This window comes from Protomyctophum bolini (genome assembly GCF_963924005.1).
Source record: "Protomyctophum bolini genome assembly, chromosome: 17".
Lineage (NCBI taxonomy): Eukaryota > Metazoa > Chordata > Actinopteri > Myctophiformes > Myctophidae > Protomyctophum > Protomyctophum bolini.
In genome coordinates, this window is record NC_137878.1 from 26,112,640 (window position 1) to 26,135,176 (window position 22,537).

Sequence of the window (22,537 nt, forward strand, 5' to 3'; positions counted from 1 at the left end):
AATTGCCGGCTGGTATCATCGGTTCATTCACCGATTTTCTGAACGGGCTGCACCCCTTAATGCGCTAAAAAAGAAGGGCACACCGTGGGTGTGGACCTCAGAATGCCGAGCCGCTTTTGAAGATCTGAAGCAGGCTCTCACCACAGCTCCAGTGCTGATGGCGCCAAACTTCAGTTTACCTTTCAAGGTTCAGACAGACGCAAGTGGCATCGGGTTGGGGGCCGTGCTTACCCAAGAGGTGGAAGGCGTTGAGCGAGTCATTGCGTACGCATCGCGTGTCCTCAACCCTGCGGAGAGAAATTACTCTGTTTCAGAGAGAGAATGCCTTGCCGTCGTATGGGCGGTAGAGAAATGGAGAGCCTTTCTGGAAGGGCGGAAGTTCGAGGTGATTACTGACCATTCTTCCTTGGCGTGGGTCTTCAACCACCCAAAACCAACTTCCAGACTGGCACGTTGGACAATTAGGCTACAGGAGTTCGACTTCACTGTCATTTACAGGAAGGGACGATTTAATGTTGTTCCAGATGCCCTGTCTAGAGCACCTGTCGGGGTGGAAGACGTAGCCATTCTGTGTGTCAGCCGTGCTGTTCACAGTCACCGATGCACCCTCCCTGTAGATTGGGCCGATATTTCTGCGGCTCAGCAGTATGATCCTGAAGTACAAGAGTTGGTGAAAGAGGTGCAAGATGGAAAAGTCAAACACGGACGCGTCCACTATGCCCTCGAAAATGGATTCCTGTACAGGATTGTACCCATCAAGCAGGAAGGACAGAAATGGCAGTTGTTCATCCCAAAAGGAATGAGGTCCCAATTCCTCAACTACTTCCATGACAGCCCACTTGGAGGACATCTAGGAAGGCTGAAAACCCTACTGAGACTGTTGGATGTTGCGTACTGGCCAGATGTGAGGAAGGATGTATGGGAGTACACCAAGAACTGCATAACCTGCCAGAAGTACAAGCCCCAACTGACCAAGCTCTCAGGCCACTTACAATCGACTGCCGTGAAGGAGCCTGGTTTCATGCTGGGTGTTGATCTCATGGGGCCTTTTCCTAGGAGCAGGAAAGGCAACCAATACCTTATGGTGGTAGTCGATTATTGCTCCAAATGGGTTGAGCTGTTCCCCATACGAGAAGCGAAGTCCCCCAAGATAGCTTCCTTGCTCATCGAGGAAATCTTCACTAGGTGGGGTACCCCCAAGTACCTCGTGTCTGACAGGGGGGCACAGTTCACCTCTCAGCTGCTGGCACAGATATGTCAACAGTGGGGTGTGGTCCAGAAGCTAACAACAGCATACCACCCTCAGACAAACTTGACCGAACGCATCAATCGCACCTTGAAAACAATGATGGCATCTTTTGTCAAGGACAAGCACAATACATGGGACATGTGGCTTTCAGAGTTCCGGTTCGCAATCAACTCGGCATGGCAGGAAAGCACGGGCTTCACTCCAGCAGAAGTAGCCTTGGGACGCAAACTGAAAGGCCCACTGGAGAGGGCCCTGTGCCGAGCCCCTGATCCTGACGAGAGCACTTATGCATTGCTGGAAAGACAGAAGAGGTTAGTGGAGAGTGTCAGACAGCATGTGGCAAAGGCTCAAGAGAAACAGGGTCGCTATTACAATCTCAAGCGTGGGCAGGTCACATTTGAACCTGGGGATCTAGTGTGGATCAGAGATCACCCCCTGTCCAAAGCAGAAGCAGGTTTCATGGCCAAGCTCGCACCTAAGTGGAAGGGCCCTGCTAAGATACAGAAAAGGTTAGGCCCTGTCAACTATTCTGTGTCACTTCTAGGGCCGAAAGACCATAGTGATGTATATCATGTGCAGAACCTGAAGGCTTACTTTGGCCCCAAGGAGCCTCTTCCATTAGGGGAGGGGAATATGTAACATCTGTGCCCAAAGTCACATTGGTTCCATGTTTTTTTTGTTTGCTATGCACCATTTTTCATGTATTTTATTATTTTCTACCAATCCGTTGCGCTATAAAATGTTGCTAATTATCTGCTGGACTATGCTACAAGAAGCCAGTTGGATACATGGGTTGCCATGGCAACCGGCAGTGATTGTGCAGCCCCGCCCACAGCTCACCTGGGGTTGATGGGCAATCACAATGTTTGGGCCACCTGGGGAGTTTGTCTCAGGCAGTGCAGGGTGGAGGAGCAGGGAGACAGACAGGCTGCTGCTGGAGGCAAGAGGAATATTTCCCATGTTCTTGCCTTCTTTCCCTTTTGGATTATTCACTTGGAGTTGGATTATACCTCTGGATTTAAAGAACTTCTTCCTTTCCTGGAGTGGATATTGGATATTTGACCAGACTTTTCCCAAGGAGTTTAAGAGTGGCCAGGGGAGACTGGCCACACTCTACTGGTTTGGATTTGCATTATTTTTGGACACTTGAGTTTAGTTTGGACACTTTGAGTTTAGTTTGGACAGTACTACCTTTTGAGAGTTTTATTTAATTTTGATCTGATTAAGTGGACATTTTGTGATAGAGCACTTGTTTTTCTTTTGATTTAATAAATCACAGTTTAAGCCTATATGCGGATTTGTTTAGTGATTATTATTCTGAACTGACCCACCACCTCCCTCATTTTGCTATAATTGGTTATTTTAATTGTTATTATTGTAATCGTTATAGTGTGAGGATGGTGACACATCCCTTAGTCATACTGTGATGATGGGGTATGACTATGACAGAATAAGTAGTTGTGGACATGGAGTTGAAATGTTATCTGACAATTGGTATGAATGAAACATGTGAAACATGTCTTTCAGATTGACCAGTTACGCTTGATGGACAATTGAGTCTTTTGTGTGTAGATGTGTGTGGTTTACATGTACAGCAACTATAGTAAAATACGCACATCACTTCGTGGAGGTGCTGGGTTCACTTTTTACATGTACAGTAAGAATAATGTCACTGTACAATACCAGTTGTAACACAAATTATTCCATTATTTCTGGTTGTAGGCTATGGGAATTCCATAATCTATCTAACTAATTAGAAGACATGGGTTGTGAATGTTTTGGACATTAGAAGGTGTGAATTCCTGCTAAATGGGACCCTTGTCAGATGAGCTATGATGGCCAGGGTGGAGCTAACGACCACAACAATGACAATAGACTGTCCAACAGATCATCTGGACGTATATCTGGGTGGAACATTCATAATTAGTTTAGTTTGATTTTTTATTAAAGAAAATAGATTATATAAAATTTAAATATAGTCTACATTTTGAGCAAGATTGTGAGCTGCTGTGATAGAAGGATATCAAAATGGAACACAACCACCCTAATCATTGTGTGTATTCTCCACTATCTGCATAAAGTGATCTTGGTAGAAATTTTGGATTTAGATTTATTGAAGATTCAGACTTTTAATTGTACATATAGTATTTAGTTTTGACTGTATTGTTCCACTTTTTGCTTTGGCAATGTAAAAGTCTGTTATTTATCATTGTCTTCTGGATGATTCTTGTGTTGTGTTGTGTTTATGTGTGTGGTGACCTCTGACCTGCGCTGCGTTGCCCGTGTTCCTCAGGTGGTTCTGTAGCAACTTGGTGGCTCCGTCCTGGAAGGTCTTGGGCAGTGCTGCCAGCAGCATGGTGAACTCTGGGGTGTTGAGCTGGAACAGAGCGATCAGCACCGACTGGGCCGCCTGTATGGAGAAATATTACATTAGAACAGAGACTGGGCCGCCTGTATGGAGAAATATTACATTAGAACAGAGACTGGGCCGCCTGTACGTTAGAAATATATCCTGAAAAATGAACATTTTGGAGTTAGGTGGTTTCTTCCCAACAGCAAATAAATATTACATTAGAACAGAGCGATTAGTACCGTCTGGGCCGCCTGCATGGAACACGCACACATACACTTACACACACCGAAACGACTTAACGGCCACATCAATGCCGCTCACAGTAATATAATACAGTATGTGTGACGCGAGGTCGTACCTTCCTGACGTCCGAGCTCTTCTCCGTGGTCCAGGTGATGATCCGCGAGACGGCCAGGCGAGTCTCGCTGGAGTTGACGAAGTCTGGAGCGTCCATCTGCAGCGTCAACGTCTCAATGTACTTGAGGATGGCAACCTTCACCTGAGAGACGCACACGCACACCCCCCACGCACGCACACACGCAAACACACGCATATTTGCAAAAGGCTGTTAGACAGATGTATGCTGTATGCTGTGATACTCGCTCTGCACACCCAAATATACACTTAGGAAATGCATGGACAAAGGGGGGACTGCAGTCAATGAATGGGTAGAGGAGATGAACAGCGCCATCGGTAGGTTCTCTGAGGAATGACGCTGGGGATGGTTCCCTGTGTGAGGAAAAAGGGACATGACAATGAGAGTGGAGTTTGAGGGTGATGGGTGGGGTTAGAGTGCACATAATGGACATGCCGCTCCACTGTGTTCGCAACACAAATGAACCCGAAACGGGAACCAATGGCAAACAGCGAGGAATGACGGTGACGCTAAGCGAGCGACTGGGCAACACCACCAAAACACAAACACAACCACAAAAAAATAACCTCCAACAAACGACAGACGTCGTCGTTTATCTCCTCCTCCTCCTCATTTCACCTCTCCTCCTCTAACTAACCAACCAACCAACCAAACAAATTGGAAAAAGAAAAACTGCGCGAAATTTGCTCCCCCCCGGAGCGCACTAAAACCTACCTGACAGGACTGGTTCCAGGCCGCGACCTGCTCGTCCAGAGAGCAGGCGTGGCGCCGCACTCTGGGGGGGAACAAGTTTAGCCCGGACCCTGACCTGCCTCGCCCTCGCCCGCAACACCCGCTCCTCCGCTTCACAGAGAGGAGAGGAGAGCGCACCGTGTCCAGAGGGAGAGAGAGAGAGAGAGACAAAGAGAGAGAAGGGGACAAAGGGAGAGAGAGAGAGGGGGTAAGACAAGAGAGGGAGGTGTGTATCGTTAGGAGGAGAATGAGGGAGGAGGCAGAGGATGGAGGTGGGCATCGTTAAGTTAGGAGAAGAAAAGGAGTGCGGCGTGCATTAGGAGGAGAGTAGAGGTAGGTTTTGCATCTTTACAACGAGGAGGAGGAGGGAGGTGAACACTGTAGGAAGGAGAATGAGGCAGGAGGAGTGCTTCACCAGGAGCAGAGAGTAGATGGAGGTTTGCATCGCTAAAAGGAGATGGAGGGAGATGTGCACAGTTAGAAGAATGTGGAGGAGGTGGTGTGCATCGTTAGGAGAAAAGGAGGGGGGTGTACATTGAGGGAGGTGTGTATCATTAGGAATTAAAGGAGAAGGGAGGTGCTTATTCTTATGGAGAAAAGGAGGGAGGTGCTTATTGTTAAGGAGTAGAGAAGGGAGGTGTACACTGAGGGAGGTGCTTATTGTTAAGGAGTAGAGAAGGGAGGTGTACACTGAGGGAGGTGCTTATTGTTAGGGAGTAGAGAAGGGAGGTGTACACTGAGGGAGGTGCTTATTGTTAGGGAGTAGAGAAGGGAGGTGTACACTGAGGGAGGTGCTTATTGTTAGGGAGTAGAGAAGGGAGGTGTACACTGAGGGAGGTGCTTATTGTTAGGGAGTAGAGAAGGGAGGTGTACACTGAGGGAGGTGCTTATTGTTAGGGAGTAGAGAAGGGAGGTGTACACTGAGGGAGGTGCTTATTGTTAAGGAATAGAGAAGGGAGGTGTACACTGAGGGAGGTGCTTATTGTTAAGGAATAGAGAAGGGAGGTGTACACTGAGGGAGGTGCGGCGGGTAGGACTGTAGCACAAAGCCAGCCACCATCAGCTGTTGTCCAATCACAGCCGGAGGCGTGCATGTGTGTGTGGGAGGTGGGGGGGTTTGCCAGCACAGGCAGGCATGAGGTCATCAGATCAGTGCAACAGTTACCATGGTTACCAAGTCTTACCCAGCCCTCTCTCGCATCCTTCCCTTCCCCTCCTCAAACACACACGCACACACACACGTAGTCAGGTACACACACACACAATCAATCACAGTTGATTTCAATCAACATGAACCGAGTGGTAGTTCTGGGCTGGTGCAAACCAGTCTTTTAAATTCTACAGGCTGTGCAGACACTGGTATCATTAAATTGCAGATTGGCTCAAATTACTCTACACTAGCTTAACTGGAGCCTGGTTTATTTTCAATCCAATGCCAATCCTCCCTTGTATATGATCCTTGTCACTGCTGACCCCTAGTGGTTGGTCTTGGGGATGTGGTGTGTAAACTCCTCTGATACATAAGAGTATGGACTTGACAGATGCTTCATGGAGGAGTTTACCCAGGAGTGCGTAACGTTAACACAACGTTAATGCGTGCGGGGAACACGGCACACTGTCAACCCCAGTTCCACTCCTAGCTGAACAGACACCCGGACCGACCCGCAGGAGTGTCTACTGCTGTGACAGAGAACAAACAGGGCCAGTTGGGTTCGCTGAAGCGCTCGGGACGCGAGCCAGAGGCACCCTGGAGGAATCCAACCCTCTTGTCACGTGAAATGCTCAATTGTTACTATTTGGGGTGGAACAAATAGACTGTATGTATGTATGTATAATACACTGATCTCATAAGAAGCTGCCATAGTAATGAATCCTTTCTTAGGAGCTTCCCAGCTCCCAAAAAAATACTTTCTAAAGAGACATTTCTTTGCCAAAAATGAGCAAATGCAAAAGTACGACCACCGTTACGGAAGAACCCCCCCAGCCCCGGCTGTACGGTGCATGCTTCTTTGTTCCAGACTAGCAAAGATCAGGTGCAGCTCCGTCCGCACCCAGATGTCTCAAGAGCTGGTTATTTTGCTAAAGAAGTGGTATGAGATTAGATGATTCACCACCACCACCACCACCAGCTCCGAACCGGGTCCCCCTAAAACGGGTCAGTGGAGAAGGGCGACTAATGAGGGACCTTTTTACCTTTAGGTTGGGGGTCTGTGTCTGGTCAACGGTGAACCTCATGAGGATGGTGAACTGCAGGTCGTTGGGGAAAGACTCTCTGTGTGAGAGAGAAACATTTGACATTGTAAACTCTGCAGCAGTGTTGAGTTGGTCGACTAATACTATGACGAAAAATGTTCGTCGACTACCTTTTTTCACTGACTAAAACTAAATGGAAACTACATGAAAACTAAGCTATGATGACTAAAAGTAAGACTAAATATATTGAAAATCTCGTCAACAAATAAAAAACTAGACTAAAATGTTTGCAAGGGACTAGTGGACAAAAGATCCAGTATAAGTAAGACACAAGTCATTTTACATGTTGCATGCAAAATAGTAAAAAAAAAAAAAAGGCAAAGTAGTTTAGGGATAAGGGGTTTAGCGGTGACGAAAATGGAGCCCTATGTTGACTAAAACTAGACTAACACTAAAACATTCCAGGTGACTAAATTACTAAATCCGTCTAACAGACTTTATTTCTCTTCAGAAGCGTTAATATTATCTAATAAAATCTGAAATGAGGCACACCACAGATTCAGAGAAGTGGACGGCGGGGAAATCCGGAAAAGGCAACGGGGCCGCTGCTAGAAAATGGATATTAGCGAGACCATTCTAAATCAATATAAACGCCTTAATAAGACGTGTACAGACGTCCTTGGCACACAGCAATTGTATTTGCTAGGGCATCCAATGTGTTGACAATAACAAAATGGTAGGTTTGGGGTCTTGTCTTAACTGACCGTGTGATGTCCAGGGCTCTCTGGACCTTGGCCTGCACTGAGCCCAGTAGGTCGGCTCCCATCTTCTTCAGCAGCTGGGTGAGCAGAACAAACAGCCAGTCCTGCAGGTCCTCCTTATGCACCAGCACAAAGTCCACCAGCGTCTCTAGGAACATGCTGAACACCTACACACACACGCACACACACACACAGAGAAGGGGTTACACACACTCACACACGCAAAACGCTACACACATACTGAATAAAGCCCGAATCATTCCTAGTTGCACAGCGGTGTTGAATGCCGAAAAATAGCAGATCTACAGTACAAACTCACAGGTCTGCTATTTTCCGTGCGCGACACCACCTCGCAACTAAGCATGCATTAAAGGAGGTGTTAAGTGATACGTTTGTAAAAGCAAAAAGTTAATAAACAGATCTCATAAGACTCATAAATACATTTTCAGGGTGGGCATACCAATTTTATCTACTGGAGAGGGAGCCACAAAAATGTTTTATCAGCTTCAATTCTACAGTGTTCCAGCTCATTTGTTGTTGGCATCACTTGTTTATTATAGAGCACCGACGTCTGACGTCAATATCGGCACAGGGCGCTGTACCCAGGGTTCGTGTACGTTTTTATTCGTATTATAATACCCATAGTGGGATCTTAGATCGCCTTATATAAAAAACTGTGTTTGAAAGATAAACAGATCATCCTGGTGGTTTCACTCATAATATGGATATGAAGACTCAACTGACAGAGAAAACGCTACTGCTGCCAAATTAGTTAAATTTTCGCTAGAAACAGACTATCAAATATGAGTGACTGACACAGGCACAGGTCTCCCTGACAATATCGCAGAGACAGTTTGTTTATTTTTGGACCACAATTCTTATATGAGACGATTTTAAGATGATCCAATAGAGAAAAACTTCCGCGAACCAGGGGATGAGCGAGTGACGTCAGGACTTTAGAACCAGGGGATGAGCGAGTGACGTCAGGACTTTAGAACCAGGGGATGAGCGAGTGACGTCAGGACTTTAGAACCAGGGGATGAGCGAGTGACGTCAGGACGTGAACCAGGGGATGAGCGAGTGACGTCAGGACTTCGGCACTCTATTTATCCTGAGTAATGTATGAGCTCTATCTCTCTCCTGATTGGATAAAATTGGTATCCATTGGTACTGAACAAAACACCATAAAATATGCAGATAATCCGAGATATACATACTTCCTTTAGCACTTAATATCACTTACACCCCCTTTAAACAATACTGCTTACATGCATATCGTCTCTGTTGGTGGAAACCTCATTATTATGTACAAAACTGTTACTACATTTCAGGATTCTAATTAAAAAACAGTAAAAGTTATAAAGCGTGTGGATCTGCTACTTTTGATGCTTTCGTGCAACGCTGTAGTGTGATCAAGTAGGAGAATAAAACTGTTAAGAGGTTTCTGCCTGACATCAACGGTATGCATTATGCTGTGTTAGGTCACTGACAACAGTATTAGTTGTAGTCGTGATGTTATACTTTTCTCTGTGCAGCCACTGATCGCTTCATGCTCCAAAGCACCAATGAAATGATCCAGTTCAAAATCCAAAAGTCATTAGTAAACCTGAGATGACACCGGGGCAGCCACTCGTTATAAGCCAATATATAGATGCACTGCAATGACCGTGGTCTACATGCACACAACCATTAGCCCCATTACTGGGAATGATCAGGTTAGGAGTTTATTAAAGGAAAGGATCTGAGGATTTTCAACCTAAAACTCACTGTGCTGATTTTTTTATGTTTTGACACTCGCTTTGACAATGCGTATGTCATTTTTGTTTCCTCATACCAATGATGCTCCTCCGAATTGAATCGATGTGACTTTATGTGAAAAAAAATCTCTATGCATTGCCTCCACAAAATGTTGGCATCAGGCAAAAATCTTCATCTACCATCAAAACAATGGGATTTTTAGGTTGAAAATTATTTCCCTTTAAAATGTGTCACGTTAATGCAACTACGGTATTCTTTGACCTGGTCCGGTGGTTATTAGTAATCACGTATCTCTAGATTCTCTTGACCATTTCAATAATGTGATTTAATCAGGGTTATGATGCATGTAAACACACTGAAGAAGCCAGAGGCACCAATCACCACACGTTATATTAAAACAAAACCAGTCATTGCATGCTGATTGGTTAGATTCTGACCCCGTTGTTGAGGACCAGTGTCCTAGACAACCAATGGGAAGGTGAGTGACATCATCACCCAGGCAGGTTAGTGAGAGCCACTAGTGTTATTGTTTATGTGCTGTTGCCATGGTAACGATCATCATTAGTAGTCGCCCAGTGGGATTAATGTGAGTGACAGATCCACAGCCAATCGCAAGCCACTTCATCATTAATGTGACAGATCCACAGCCCAATCACAAAGACACTTTATTATTAATGTGACACATCCACAGCCAATCACAAGACACTTTATTACTCATGATGTAATAAATTATGTCGTTGAAAACTTACTCTCTACAGAGAGAACCGCAGAGCGAGGCATGATGGGAGGAGAGAGACACAATGACAGTTAGAGTTCTGACACGCACATACAGTTTGGAGAGGATGCATACACGCTCTGACACGCACACCATCACACACAAGCACACACATGGTTGCTCGTAGTTTGAGCGGATACGTGCACACGCACACACACACACACACACACACACCTTATCAAATCCACAAGGGCTGCACAATTATGGTTAAAATGGTATTAGCCACTTTTATCCGGGCGTCCCTATTTTGGCCATGTCATTATAGGCACACACATGCTTGCTCGTAGTTTGAGCGGATGCGTGCACACGCATGCGTGTACACACACACACACACACACACACACACACACACACAGCTTATCAAATCCACAAGGGCTGCACAATTATGGCTAAAATGGTATTAGCCACATTTATCCGGGCGTCCCTATTTTGGCCATGTCATTATAGGCGAACATTTTCAGAATCATTCAAAAAAGTATTTTGAAAGACCCGAGGACTCACAACATGTTGCATCATTCACAACGCCTTGTGAGCTTATAAATCGCCATATGACGGAGCATAACAGCTGACCAAATAAGGTGTGCAATTGCCAAACATTAAATAACCATTTTCCATTATCTTCAAACTCATTTACTGCCGACCTGCGATTCAGTTAAATGTCCATCATCGCAGGCCGTAGAAAAGGTGTACCCTATTGGCCTGACTATAAGACTATGTTTTTATCCTCAAAAACTGGTCGTATTAGAATCGGGGACTAGACTATTTGACATTCAATGTTATTTTTCCACGAATTGGTCTTGAAAAATGGGGGTCCTCTTATAATCAGAGTCGTCTTATATTCGGGACAATACGGGTATACATAATAATTAGAAAGAAGAAAAAAAGGGCAGTGTACAACACTTTCTTTGTTGTTTTTCTTCTTTGGAATCATTTGTTCGGCCCAAAAGATTGCGTTTATGGTCATGATTTGTCACGATCCGAGTTGGCTTTGTCCGAAGCTTACAGATCTTTAAATAAATCCTTTTTTGATTGACACAGGGGTGAAAAATGGGTTACAAAATCGTGGGATAAAAAATATAAAAAAAAAGATAATAATAAATAAATACTTTTTTAAACGTCTATGGGGAAAAATGCATGGGAAATTATTTTCCAGGCCGCTCGTCGTCATGAAAGGGGACGGGACTGCGACGAGCTATTCTGAATCAATAAATAACTCAAAAAGACGTCAAAGACCTCATGGGCAGGGAGAACCATTGGGAAATAGGACGTCAAAGACATCAATGGCAATACATTAGTTAATTGTGCAGCCCTAAAATCCAGTCTCCAAATCTGTAAAAGTGCACCTTTGTGCACACAATGCTAGGAAAAATAAAATTTTCTGAGAAGGATGAGCATGCCAGTCGGTCGTCCCAAATTCAGTACAATCAAGGGGAAGAAATAAACAAATCTGCAGAACCTGACAAGTGGCATTGCAGTATGTGCACACAGCAGTGGAAAATAGTCCAACAAAACCAAAACGTATGGAGGATGATTAAGGAGCTGAGAGAGGAGTGTAGGGAGAGAGGAGAGAAGATGAGAGAAAATAAGTGTAAGAGGAGAGAAGATTAACCGTTCCTGACTTCTATCTCTTTGGCTTTGTCCTTAGTGCAGTGAGATTACATATTTGGGCCATATAATCTAAAATGTCCTCTCTGATGACAAAGACATAATATATAGATAGCGTCGGTGGCTGTATGCTCAAGGAAACATTCTGTGTCGAATATTTAGCATGTGCTCAGCTTAAAATCTTTCTGTACACCTCTGTATACCGCCCACCTGTGGTGTCGCTACAAACAAGCCAGTATCAGACAACTGACAGTAGCTTATAATGAGCTCCAAGAAGCTCCAGTACAAGACAAATGTTTGTCAGTGTTGGGGTCCCCAGATGTTTGTCAGTGTTGGGGTCCCCAGATGTTTGTCAGTGTTGGGGTCCCCACCTGCTCTGCTGTGCTACGCAATCTTACGTATAGATTTAAGTGTAGGGCATCCGAGTCAGTAAATTACATCATTGACGTCATAACTAACCCTATACGTATTTCTGCCAGGTTCTCCTCTAGACTGTGGAACCGTTGCCACACTTGTCTATGTTCTAAACTGAACCTGGAATTATTTTTTATTGTATATTTCTTTTCTATTCTTTGTTATATGATGTTGTGTTTTTAATTGTGATATGGATTCCCCCGAGTCTGAAATAAAGACTGAATTTAATTGAAGATGAGAGAAGAGGAGAGAGAGTAAGAGCAGAGGAGAGAAGAGGATAGGAGAGGAGAGAAGAGGGCAGGAGAGGAGAGAAGAGGACAGGAGAGGATAGGAGAGGAGAGGAGAGAAGAGAAGAGGATAGGAGAGGAGAGAAGAGGATAGGAGAGGAGGAGTGTACCTTGAAGGAGGCTGAGCTTATACCGGATTCTGCCGTTCCGTATGCTCTGCCGCAGTCTCGCTGAAAGTCACCAAATCGTCACCGTCAAACGTTTATGTGTTTGTGTGTGTGTGTGTGCGTCGTGGGGGGAGAACACTCAAGGTCAAATTAAAAGAAAAAAACGCCGGAAAAAAGGGTGACGGAGTTAGAACTTGTCGGGTTTGAGGGGGAGGTTGAGAGGGGGGCAGCCAGTTAGTCAGGAGGAAGAAGGAGGTTCTTTGCAGCCAAAGAGACTTATGGGTGATTTATACTTGACTTCGCAACCAAGTACTGTATAGCTCAGGCTTCAATAGAGCTCTTTTGTGTGTGTGTGTGTGTGTGTGTGTGTGTGTGTGTGTCTGTGACCCCAGAAGAGGTGTGGTGTGGGAAGGAGGTGGAAGGGGGGGGGGGCAGGGGTTGCAGTGAGTGAGCCACTGATTGGCCGACGAGGGACAGTGACAGAGCCGCCCCATTGGGCGGCAGAGGGAGTGAGAGGTCACACGCAACAAAGCAAAAAAAAGAGGAATATTGACTTTATTTGTAAATTACTCAGGCACTGCATGCCGTTAAAACGCCAGGCGGCTGTCGTCGCACGCTCTGCATGCTGTGTGTGTGTGTGTCTGTATGTGTGTGTGTGTGTGTGTGTGTGTGTGTGTGTGTGAAACTGTGAATGTCCTGTTTATCCCCTATTTAAGTGTGATGGTTGTGAGTGACTGCCCTTGTTATTTTGTGTGTGTGTGTGTTTGTCTGTGTGTGAATGTCTGTCTGTGTGTGTGTGTGTGTGTGTGTGTGTAATCCATGGAGTCTTTCCAGTTTTTTTTCGGCAGAATCCGGTACATTGTACGGTGGAGGGATAAACAAAGGAACAGAGGTCAAACTCAAAGTGGAGGTGAATAATGGATGGTTTGTGAATGAGAGCGCGCGCGTGTGCGTGCGTGCGTGTGTTGGCGTGCACTTGCGCTGCATGCAGAGACCATACCTTACTGTGAGGGTCGGCAAACATCCGTGTGAAGATTTCACACAGTCTCTTCAGCTCCACCCGACTGCAGAGGAAAACAACAACAACAAAACTACGTCATGGAGGATGCACCGCACCGGACTGGACTCTCTCCGCCCGTGAAGGTGGACTGGGGTGGCAATAGGCTCTATGCACACACAGCAGCCATTTCGGAAAGAACTTGGACCCCTTCCCTTCTTACCAGTTGTACTCCGTTTATACATTTATTGTAGCACAGTGGTTCTCAAAAGAAAAATCTTTTTTTTAATGATTTGTTTTAGGCTTTTCTGCCTTTATTGATAGATACAAGTGAAGATTGAGACGTGCAGCAAAGGTCATCATGAACGGGACTCGAACACGCGGCGCACTGTCAGGCCAGAGCCTAAATGTGGCATGCATCTGTACCACTAGGCCAGCAGGCACCCGTTCTCAGACTTTTTTTATTTCAAGGACTCCCATAACTCTGAGTGTACAAATGGACCCTTAACAGGTCCATTTGGTTCCATAAGTTCCATTTATACACTCTCAAGAGTTACACACCCGTTTGGGGCCATTTGGAACTCACACAAGGACACTTGGTTGAGACCCACTGGTGTAGCGGAGTGTTTCCAGTGAGCCAACATGCACATTAGCAGCACCCTGACTCTGTTTGACCAGAATGGAACAGAGACTTCATTAGTATCATCAGTAACACGTCACCCGTGAATTGGAAGTAGGGAAGGGGCCCCGGCCGGTAGTAGGAAAAGTTATTCTGTGTGCATAGATAGAGCCTATTGCCAGCGTAGGTACAGTAGATGATCAGGAGATCTCCAACCACCGATACCTCCAGGGAAATCTAAATTCAATGTACTGTATATGGGCCGCTAGAATGGTGTAGACTGATTGTATGATTTGAGTGGCTGATCACCCCATGGCGATGATTTGATTGGCTGAGCACATGTACATATTGAGGATAAAAAGTGAGGGCTGAAAAAAGTGACGCCAAAAGTGATTGGCCGGAATGACATTTGTGATGAGTGATTTTCGCTATATTCAATGTTATACAAACATTAAAGGGTGGGAATACTGCTCTGTGATTGGCTGACCTGAGTGTGCGCTGGTTCTTGAGCAGAGTCTGAAGACCCAGCAGCCCCTCCTTCCTCTCAGACCAGTTGGCACTGGCACAGCGGTTCAACACCTGGATGCACACACACACACACACACACACACACACACACACACACACACACACACACACACACACACACACACACACACACACACACACACACACACACACACACACACACACACACACACACACACACACACACACACACACACACACACACACACACACACACACACACACACACACACACACACACACACACACACTCTTAAGGTTTGTGCGTGGACATTGGTTTAATCCACCACAGATTACCGGTAATATCCGAACACTGATATATTAGTCAGTTCTATAAAGTTAACATAATGTATAATATACTGTAACTAAAAGCATTTGAAATAAAAATAGAATTTTACTTTTCAGGGTTCCAATTCAGAAATAGCAAAAAATAATTATCCAGGATTCCAATTCAAATATAGCACAAACAGCCGGTCTACAAGCTCAAAAGGCGTCGCACTGTGATGCGTTTTGAGCTTGTAGACCGGCTGTTTTGCTTGTAGACTCGGCTACTTTTTGTGAAATAGAATGACGAAGTAGGGCATAAATTTACAATTTACCCACTGACCTCGGCTACGTCCTCCGTCTGTCTCATGTAGGTGAGGGATGTGGATGGTGTTTAATACATTATCAGATTGTCACTGACCTCGGCTACGTCCTCCGTCTGTCTCATGTAGGTGAGGGATGTGGGTGGTGTATAATACATTATCAGATTGTCACTGACCTCGGCTACGTCCTCCGTCTGTCTCATGTAGGTGGGGATGGCGCCTCCGTTCCTGGAGCTGTAGGAGCGCTCCGAGCAGGCACTGGACGCGTCGCTGTTGGCGTCGTCGTCCGAGTACATGCCGTAGTTCTCGTAGCGCCGTCTCGCCGGCTTCTTCTGCGAGGGAGGGAGGAGGGCAGTAGCGGGGGCGTGAAACAAAGACAGATTATAGTAACTACTCAAAACATCGATTTTCAGACGGCAGAACGTCAATGCGGAGGCGGCTGGTCGGTTGGTCTTGGGAGTGGGTTGTCCTAGGGATGGTATGAACTATGAGTACAACTACACTGTCACGTCAAGAAACGCCTAGTCCAGGCGTCTCTTCCGGTGGATGGAACTTCAACTTGTAGCAACGTTAAAAAAAAAACGAAACGCTTTGCCGACGCTACAAGTTGAAGCCGCGTGCGAGCGTCATTTCCATCCACCAGCTGTTTAAAAACCAGGAGGAGACGCCTGCTCTAGGCGCTTTCTTGTCGCTTCTTCGCATATATGTGCCCGCGCTCTATTGAAACCACAAGCCTCCTGACCTATACCTAAGGTATAGGTCAGGAGCACGCTCTACATAACGTAGAGCGTGCTGAGGAACACCTTGTTCACCTCACAGTTCCAACACCCCTTTCTGACTGGTGACCTGAACGAACTCCCTCCCTGCCCCCCGGCTTCCCTCCTGCAAACAACGGCCAATTGTGTTTGTTGAAAGTGCCCAGTTGAATCCCCCACCCGGATGCAAGGCAGAGGATTCAAACCCCTGGTCTCTGAGTGACTAAACTAACTGTTACCATCCGTTTCAGAACACACTCCTCATGTTTTGTTGTGAGGTGAACAATGTCTATGTGTTTCAAGGTAGAACACGACCCAGTATGTATTGTAGAGTACATATCTAAATAAAATATAAATCACATTCTAAAAAGAATTCAAGCTAATTCAAGGACCTCCGGCCACCTGTACAAACAGAACGACAGATGTTTAGCGGAGCAGTGGCTCTCAATGTTTTTTCCATTTCAAGGACCCCCAGTCCTAACAGACCCCTAAGGGACCCCCAGTCCTTATACAGACCCCTAAAGCGTTGTTCATAGTCTGCTTTTTACGGTGGTGAGGTGACCACCGAACTACAACATGACGTCACTGAGCCGCGGTGAAGAGCAAACCACTGCTCTCCCCAGCCCTTCTCTCTGTTTTTTACTCACCTCACCTCACCACTGAAAATCCAGACTATGATTCAAACTACTATGAACTATGATCAATCGTTTAAACTGGGAGTCCACATTGAGAACCACTGTGCTAGTCTATAACGACAGCATCATTGCATTGGGAGTGCAGATTAAGAAACAGCGTTTCTAGTCTATAAGGACGGACGGCGTCATTGCATGCACGAAAAACAACAACTACACACACACAGGTTAGGAGTGGAAGCTGACCTTGGTCCGCAGTTCTCCCAACAGCTGACAGCGTTTTAAACAAGAAGTGAGAACCGTGGGTTAGACAGCGGAAAAAACACATACATACGGTAAGGATACATGCATACATATAGTAGTAGTAGGGTACATCACATAAATACATGTGTACATTGCATGTGTTCTGTGTGTGTGTGTGTGTGTGTGTGTGTGTGTGTGTGTGTGTGTGTGTGTGTGTGTGTGTGTGTGTGTGTGTGTGTGTGTGTGTGTGTGTGTGTGTGTGTGTGTGTGTGTGTGTGTGTGTGTGTACCAGGGCATCTGCGAGGGCCTCCTCCACGTCTGAACCCGGGTTGAGGACCCGCATGGCGCTCACCGACGAGGACAGACGACTGGACTGGCTCAAACCGATTAACCCCGAACCTGTGGAGAGGACAGGACAGTGAGTGAGAGACAGAGAGAGGCAGAGAGAGAGAGAGACAGAGACAGAGAGAGTTAAGTGTCACAGGAGAGACATTACAGATCTATCGTCTGTCCAAAACTGTTACTTTTCAGGATTCATAATTCAAAAGCATCAAAAGTAACAGAAGAAAGTGTATTCTAGTACCATTGTTGCACCTTTTCTACAAGTAAAGTTGTGAATGCAAGACTTTTACTTCTAACAGAGTACTTATACTTTAGTAAAACATCAGAGTACTTCTTGCAACACTGGTTACATGACAGGGAAGGTAAGCATGGTTCATGGATTAAAATCAATAAGTATAAATAAAGTCAGCATGGTTCGTGGAGCAAAATAAACGAGTATAAAAATAAGTAAGTATGGTTTATGGTTGACAAAACACAGCAGGGTGGTGTTGAGAGTCTCAACACTGAGGGACCGGGGGTGGAGCCAAATAATAGGGAAACAATCGATGAGAGAAAAAACAAAAAATAAATCAATAAAACAAAGCAACCCTGCCCCATTCAGACTGAAGAAGCAGAAGCTAGCTTCTGCTTCTTCGTCCCATGTTATCTCTATGCAGAACAGCTTCTGCGTTTAAAAGCTGGAACAATAGCTTTTTTTTGTTTTTGCTTTTTTTTTTGCTCACCGGAGCTTAACTTTAAAGCAGCTTTTAAAAGCTGGAGCTTTAAAAATCTGCGTGTAGCCAATCAGAGCACAGCGTGGTTTGAGGAGGCGGAGTTGAGCTCATTTTACAAAACCGAAAACCCTCTGGAAAGCTGTCCGACCCAATTGTCCGCATTAAAAAATAAACTGTTTGAATATGGGCTGTATATGAAATATGAATGGATATTTGGCAAGACCATAGCATATTTTGTGATAGAAATTAAAGTTTATATGAGAAACAAGTTGTCGAAGCGGTGAAAACAGGTTGTGTTCCGTGTGCCGTCGCGAGTGTCACGTTTCTGGGGACAAGTCATCGTGCATTCACCCCCCCCTCCGGTTCTCATCGAAGCTATGGATGGACTACTGAACTGAACTCTCCGGAACGCTATCCGTCGCTGACGCTGATTGTGGACTAAACAGTGCACACACACACGGTTGATAAATTAGCAGATATAGATAGATAGACAAACAACTAAACAATAGTTGTGTCGGGAGTTTTCGCCAAAACCTTCCCCGAGAAGAGGGAAGTAGCAGCCCGCTCTCAGCGCGTTTCTGTGCCGATCCTCGTGTGTCTCTCGGTAGTATGTTGAAGCTTTTGCGCCGTCAATCAATACCTTTAAAATAAATAATTAATAGCCTTTATATCAGTTGTATGTACCCCCCCCCCCCCCCCCCCCCCCCCCCCCCCCACACACACACACACACACACACACACACACACAGTACACAGTACAGTAGTCCCCAGTACTGGAACGCCGAGGAGAGCTGTGCTCGGAGACGATTTGCGGGACGTTTCCTCGCACTAAAATTAATTGCCCTTGTCGCGGGACCTCGCCCTGAGCACAGGGCGTTGACCACTGGTGTACGCTCCTCGACACCCAGTCTCAACTTAGGGGGTCCTCCGCGGGCCGGGCCACAGGGTCCAGAAGTCGGTCCACTTTCGTGTGTGTGTGTGTGTGTCGCTGCATTGTATGTTGATTGTTGAAACGTGGGCACCGTGAATCATACCTTTAAAAAATAATTAATAGCCTTTATATCAGTTGTATGTACCCCCTCTATTTATGCAATATGTTGCCCATGTTTTGTGATTGGTTTGCTGCGTTCTGAATCGATAAACCAATCGCATATATTTATTTGAGGGAATCATTTCAGACAGCGCCGAGATAGGAGCTCCCTTCCACGGGAGACTTGGGACTGAATGTCCGGAAATCGCACGTAAACATAAGCTGTTTTAATTGCTTTTACGACGTGCTGGATACATACAATTGTATTTCTACGGTATGCTCTTTCTAAATCAACATTAACATTACATACAGAGCCGCCATTTAAAACAATGCCCGGAGTGTTTCGCTCGTGGCCTAGGGGGGAGAGGAGAGCGGAGTGTGGGGGGGAGACATGAACACTGAAGACGGGGAGGATTGAGATCCGGTCCGTTCGGTTATTTACAAACAAGTTTACCAAGATTATATTATTTATTCATCCATACATAGGTTATGATGTAACTAAATATATCATTATTTCTCCTCTACAGTCGCTATTTTACATTTTAGACTTTCAAATGCGCATCTGCTCAAACTGCCCGTCTCTCGTCTCAAAGCCAGACAGCCAGTCCAGGCAGCTTGAGTGACAGGTACCTTGTACACGCCCACTTTCTCAAAAAAAAGCTGCGTCTTTCTGAGTTCTGCTTCTGCTTTTTAAAGCAGCTTCTTCAATGTGAACGGAGCTTAAGGAAAAACTATCCAGGTATGGGACGGTTGGCCTGGCAACTGAACAGAGCAGAAACATGCGATTCCACGTGAAGCTTCGGACACACACCGTCCAAGAGCGGAATGGAATAATAAAAATAACAAACAGGAGGCAGCGGAGGTTTTAAACAAAAGTAAAAAAGAGAGGAAGTGGACGGATACAAAATAATATATGCTGTGAACCTATAAAATAAAATTGGAATGAAAAGAAAATGTAAAGTTGATGGAGAGAACGAAGGCATTAAACGGATCGGGTGGTTGGGTGACGGACGGATGGACGGACGGACGGACGGATGGACGCGTATTAGAGGTACTCAGCCTTCACCTGCAGCCCCGAAAACATCAGGACTCCCGTGGAGAGCTCCCGTGGAGCGAGAGTAGCTCCTCGTTGCTGTAACCCAGAACCACGCACAGTTCGAATCAGAGAGACACACACACACAGTCACACACACACACACACACACACACACACACAGTCACACACACACACACACACACACACACACACACACACACACACACACACACACACAGTCACACAGTCACACACACACAGTCACACACACCATGGACGACAGAAAAACACACGCAAGGCGCTCGCTGTTAGAACAGATTGAGTGTGAGTCTGTGAGAGTGGAGAGGAAACGACCTCAACCATGCAAAAAAAACACTAAACGCCACCATGCAGGTGTTTGTGTGAATGTCCATGCATGTGTTGTTTGTGCCTGGTGCGTGTGCGTCTAGAATGCCACAACACATCTCCATGTTGAAATACTGCATGTGAAAAACTGTCAAATATCTTGCATTGGAAGTTAAGAAGATTCTCAGACGAAAAGGATGGAAATAAAACGCTGCAGAGACGAGTCTTCTCCATCTTCCCATGTGTTTCTTTCTCCTTCCTTAAGGCTGCACTGCACCAACGTTGGCGGCGTTAAGTGTTGGAAAGCATCGGTTGCCGAAAATCTACTGTTGAATGGGCAGTGGGTACACCGTCACGTCAGGCCGCAAGTTGTAGGGAAGCCCTTTTCGATCGTCGGAGAGCAGCAGGCGTGTTGTTGAAAAAGACATCGAGCCATAGATGTCATTCGACTGCAAGTCTGTAGTAAGTAGCCCGTTTGGTGGAGAGCTACCTTTACAGAGCGGTCAAGGGGACGGGCTGCTCTGGGTGGAGGTGGGTGGAGGCAGATGGGCGGAGGTTTAGCATACTACTCACCGAGCGGGGTGAAGGAGCGTACGGGGCTGGTGTCGCGGCTGCTCTCCCTGCTGGCCTCGCGGCTGCAGCCCTGGCTCATACTGGGCCGGGGGATACGGCTGCCCCGGGCTGGACACACCGAGGCGAGCACCCCGACGCCGAGCAGGGACAGGGAGAGGGGAGTGGGGAGGAGGGGAAGAAGAGAAGCAGTGAGGGAGTAAAGGAGACAGTAGGAGAGAAACAGAGAGACACGGGCACACGGATGGAGAGAGAATATAAGACGCATATTTTAGACAGAGAGAGGAACAAGGGGACGCAGAGCCAGTATATATGAGGCACATGAAACAGGAGAGGAAAGAGAGACAAACTAACAAGACAGGTGACAGTGGGAGTTAAACAGGTGCCGGCCCCTAGGTAGCAAGGGTGGTCGCATCATTCTCAACACATCGGGGGAGGAAGTTGGCTAAAGCAGGCAACGCGTGATGAGTGGTAAAAACAATTGCGTGATGGCTGTGCCACTGTTTGCCTGTGGAGTGAACCCACAGCCTAGTTAGCTAGTTTGGGCAGCCTCGTACTGACTGATTATTATTATTTTTAAACTTTGTTTATTGGTTTTTTTCACAGAAGCTGGAGTTGTAATACAAAAAATGGTGTCACTTACAGCTTCTCTTAATAAACCCCACAAGTGTAATGTAGAAGAATAAATACATTGAATTCTCACCAAGAAAAAGGACTGTCTGATTATTTTAGTATTGCTCACCGTTGCCCTTTCAAAGAGTCAGAGTGCAGATCATGGCTGACCTTGTGTGAGCTTACATGATCGTTATGGAGTCTTGTCACGTATTTGACATTTAACATTAAAGGCAACCGTGCGCATCTGGCATCCCCCCTATTCCAAATAAAATAACGAGTACCTGGGAACTGGAGACACAAAACAAACCCTCAGGCTTCGTACACACAGGTACTGTTTAAAACAGAGGTTTTTCCCTTTTCGTTTTTGAAAATCTACACTACAAAATATCTCCATCCACACGACAACGTAGCTAAAGTGGCCGACCCAGCCAAAACCTAGGGTGACCAGGTATTTGTGTTTGCAGATCGAGTAGGCCGACCATCTCCCGACAATTAGACTTTCTTGCGAGGACGACTGTAGCAGTTTTCCATTCTTGTGAGGAGAGTGTCTGCTTGGATTAACGTTTTGCTAAACTGACTTTTTTCTCACAATCAAACATTAAATAGTGTGTCGCAGGGTTTTAAACGGCCACGCATGTCGGGAGCGACGGTGTTGTCGGACCAATGCCTGTCGGTCTGTTAGTATGTCTAACCAACGTATGCACCCCCTAAGCTGTAGATGTAGACGACTAAAGTCTTACGATATTAAAGTCAACAAAATTTGAATAAACCTTGAACAAAATGTGACAAATGTAATTAATTATTAATAAAACTAATTCCAAATTTGCGGTCAAAATGAACACTGGTGGGTCACTCATCATAGTGTCGCCTGCTTTAGCTGGCTCACATGTAAACAGCAGTTGATCTCACTCCACA

The 22,537-nt window shown here is 45.8% G+C and overlaps 1 protein-coding gene across 23 annotated transcripts in view; it reads right to left on the bottom strand.

Moving 5' to 3' along the window:
• clasp2 (cytoplasmic linker associated protein 2) overlaps nucleotides 1–22,537 on the bottom strand; it is a 117,027-nt gene that overhangs the window by 18,566 nt on the left and 75,924 nt on the right. For 8 of the 23 annotated variants that reach the window (XM_080787915.1, XM_080787912.1, XM_080787911.1 and 5 more), the window contains 12 exons: nucleotides 21,011–21,118; nucleotides 20,123–20,188; nucleotides 17,261–17,370; nucleotides 16,975–16,998; nucleotides 15,518–15,673; nucleotides 14,714–14,805; nucleotides 13,611–13,674; nucleotides 12,614–12,673; nucleotides 7,668–7,831; nucleotides 6,904–6,982; nucleotides 3,961–4,101; nucleotides 3,516–3,659 (listed from right to left, as the gene is read on the bottom strand). In XM_080787915.1, coding sequence (XP_080644041.1) covers nucleotides 3,516–3,659; nucleotides 3,961–4,101; nucleotides 6,904–6,982; nucleotides 7,668–7,831; nucleotides 12,614–12,673; nucleotides 13,611–13,674; nucleotides 14,714–14,805; nucleotides 15,518–15,673; nucleotides 16,975–16,998; nucleotides 17,261–17,370; nucleotides 20,123–20,188; nucleotides 21,011–21,118 — 1,208 coding nt within the window. The remainder of the gene's footprint in view (nucleotides 1–3,515; nucleotides 3,660–3,960; nucleotides 4,102–6,903; nucleotides 6,983–7,667; nucleotides 7,832–12,613; nucleotides 12,674–13,610; nucleotides 13,675–14,713; nucleotides 14,806–15,517; nucleotides 15,674–16,974; nucleotides 16,999–17,260; nucleotides 17,371–20,122; nucleotides 20,189–21,010; nucleotides 21,119–22,537) is intronic. The other 15 variants (XM_080787908.1, XM_080787917.1, XM_080787916.1 and 12 more) reach the window with 10 other exon arrangements.